Source organism: Dromiciops gliroides, chromosome 6 (assembly GCF_019393635.1).
Source record: "Dromiciops gliroides isolate mDroGli1 chromosome 6, mDroGli1.pri, whole genome shotgun sequence".
NCBI lineage: Eukaryota > Metazoa > Chordata > Mammalia > Microbiotheria > Microbiotheriidae > Dromiciops > Dromiciops gliroides.
Genome location: NC_057866.1, coordinates 19,544,698 through 19,547,546, shown reverse-complemented (window position 1 = coordinate 19,547,546; position 2,849 = coordinate 19,544,698). Strand labels below are relative to the sequence as shown.

Below are 2,849 nucleotides of genomic sequence, written 5' to 3'. Positions count from 1 at the left end.
AGGACCATGGCATTGGAAGGGGATGTGATCACTTGTAGTGAATTGGATTTAAATGAGGGAAGTTTGTACAAAGTGACTAGCCTTACTCTCTCCTCCAGTCATCTGGTTCCAGTGACAAGATATTCATCAGAACAATTTGGTTTAGAGAACACCTGACTTCCTTCAAGTATAAGTGTCTTTAGATTGTTATAAGTGAGAAGCAATAATCACCTAAATGCTATTTTGTATGTCATTCAAATTATTTTTTTCTTCACAGTACAGAATAGGAATTTTGAACTTCACTCTATGGTTTTCTCATTTTATAACCTTCCACAGATTCCTAAGGGACACAAAATGCTGCTAAAATAGGCTACTCTAGTTTGGTTCTTCTAAACATTTAAAACACTTGTAATGGAACATATTTTAAATTTGATTAATATTGCTTGTATATCAGTATAATTGAGGAAAATGCCTTATTGGTCTTATTGTCCCAAGATTTTAAGTGGAGAGAACAAAAACAATCAAGTTTCCTTTATTCAGCATAAAAAGAAGATAAAACAGCCACACATTTTAATATATATATGTGTGTGTGTGTGTGTTTGTATGTGTATGTGTATATATATATAATTTAAATAGTTTTATAGTAAATAAGTGTCTGCAATTTACAAAGAAGTCATTAAGTTTATATAGATAATGGAAATACTAGGGACATATTCAAGGAGTATTTTGAAAATAGTCCACATTTAGGATATTTTCATAGCATTCCTTAAACTCTCAGCTTAGGTCGGGCAATAAAAGTGGAAATTCTAGACATTTGTCCAGTATGTTTAATAATATACAATGATTTTCAGGGAAACATGGTTCCTTAGTAGTTGTGATGAGTAAAACTAAATTTGGTCACCTTATTCCTGGCCTGAGTGCAGGGAAAATTAGCTAGGGTTTCTAATAAATTTGCTACTTATACATTAGAAGCTTTAGCAAGAGTTTTGTGCATAAAGCATTTACTAAAGCATAGTAAAAAGAAAACACCTGGGTAGGAAAGTTAAGAAACGGCCCATCTAATTAGACCTCCAGCCTGGCCTGGTTCTTCCTCAAATACTCCTCCATGAGCCTATTCCTGAGAACAACTGCCAGTGGAAGCTCCTTCTGCATCCCGAGGAAAGGCAGTCCTTACACACTGCTTTAAGTTAATTGGCTAGCCTCACCCAAATCCATTGGTTCACTGGACTTGAGGGTCGTCCCATGTTGAGGTCAGAGTCTACACCCCCTGAGAGTCAGCATCTAAGGTAGGTGTGGTTTCAATATAGTCAACTTCAAGTGAGTCAATCAGCAGAGTCAGTCAATCCAATAAATTCAAATCAATCCCCTTGAGCTGGGGCCTTTGGGTGTTCCAAAACACATTATTTTTCTCACATAGTAGAGATTTAAAGGTATTCTGAATTATTTCTTGAATGACTTAGAGACGAGGTTGATATCAAACTTATAATTTAAAGACACATCCCAAAGTCTTAAGATTATTAGGGAAAGAGAGGCTTCAAAGGTAATGAATTCAGAGGTAAGTATACCTAAGAACAGTTCAACTATTTTCTTCATGATCGTAGTCACTTAAATAGCAATTTTTTTAATGCCAACACAACATCTTTGTTACGCAGACTGTATATGATCGGGTTAAACATTGGGGTTATGGTAGTATAGATGATAGAGAGCACTTTATCTAGTCCTGCTATCTGGTCAGAACTGGGTCTCAAATATGTAATGATACCACACCCAAAGTATAGGACCACAACCATGAGGTGAGAGGAACAAGTGGAAAATGCTTTAGATCTCCCCTTGTTTCCTGGAACCTTCAGGATGGTTGTGATGATTTTCACATATGACCATATTATCAACAGAAATGGCAGCATGCCAAGTACCAAGACAATAGCATAAAAGGAGAACTCATTCACAGAGGTGTCCCCACATGCCAACTTAAGTAATGGGCGAATGTCACAAAAAATATGATTGAGTTCTTTTGAACCACAGAAAGGCAAAGAGAAAATCAAGTATGTCAGCAATATATGGATTGGGATCCCACTGATCCAAGAGCCAACCACTAGCCAGACACACACCTTGTGGTTCATGATTAGAGGATAATTCAGAGGTTTACAAATGGCCACATAACGATCATAAGCCATTACAGTTAGGAGGAAGTTTTCAGTGATTGCCATAACAAAGAAAGCACAAAATTGCACTGCACAGGCTGGAAAAGAGATATTTCTCTTCTGGGTCCACAGACTAGCGAGTATCCTTGGAAGAATGACTGAAGTATAACAGATTTCCAAAAAGGAAAAATTTCTAAGGAAAAAATACATAGGGGTCTGGAGCGCAGGATCAATATTAGTAATTACAATGATAAGTCCATTTCCCATCAGGATACCAGTGTAAATGATGAAGAAAAGTCCAAACAGAAAACTTTGAAGGTTGGGAAGGTCAGAAAATCCCAGGAGTGTGAATTCTACTATGAGAGAGAGATTTGCTTCTGCCATTTGTTCTGTGTATCAAATACCTGAAAACTGTAAATTCAGGTGGGCAAAGCACCTCCTCTCTCTGGACCTCAGGATTCCCTGTAAAAGAAAAGGGTTGAAGAAAATTACTTATGAGTTTTCTTACAGCTTTCATTTTCCTTGTTCTATTTACTGAGAGATCTCCCAATGTTAACATTCCATTCTTCCTGTACTAAGGCCTTTTCTGGATCTAAAAAGCAATATGCATATTCTAAACCCCTTATATTACCCAATATTCTTACTTACAGGGTGTTCTAAGGTTTCTCCCACTTCAAATATTGTATATGTCTATAATGTTAGGATAGCTGGATTGCAATTTAGAAATAG

At 36.6% G+C, this 2,849-nt stretch overlaps 1 protein-coding gene across 1 annotated transcript; it reads right to left on the bottom strand.

The window, feature by feature from the left end:
- Positions 1-1,580: 1,580 nt before the first annotated feature.
- On the bottom strand, positions 1,581-2,516 carry LOC122731698 (olfactory receptor 10AG1-like). Its single transcript, XM_043971964.1, has one exon. It carries the CDS (start codon positions 2,502-2,504, stop codon positions 1,581-1,583), a length of 924 nt encoding a protein of 307 aa, XP_043827899.1. The 5' UTR covers positions 2,505-2,516.
- Between the last annotated feature and the right edge of the window lie 333 nt (positions 2,517-2,849).

What these genes read in the sequence shown, in the direction of transcription:
- LOC122731698 (XM_043971964.1), bottom strand. Translation starts at nt 2,504, where the DNA reads ATGGCAGAAGCAAATCTCTCTCTCATAGTAGAATTCACACTCCTGGGA.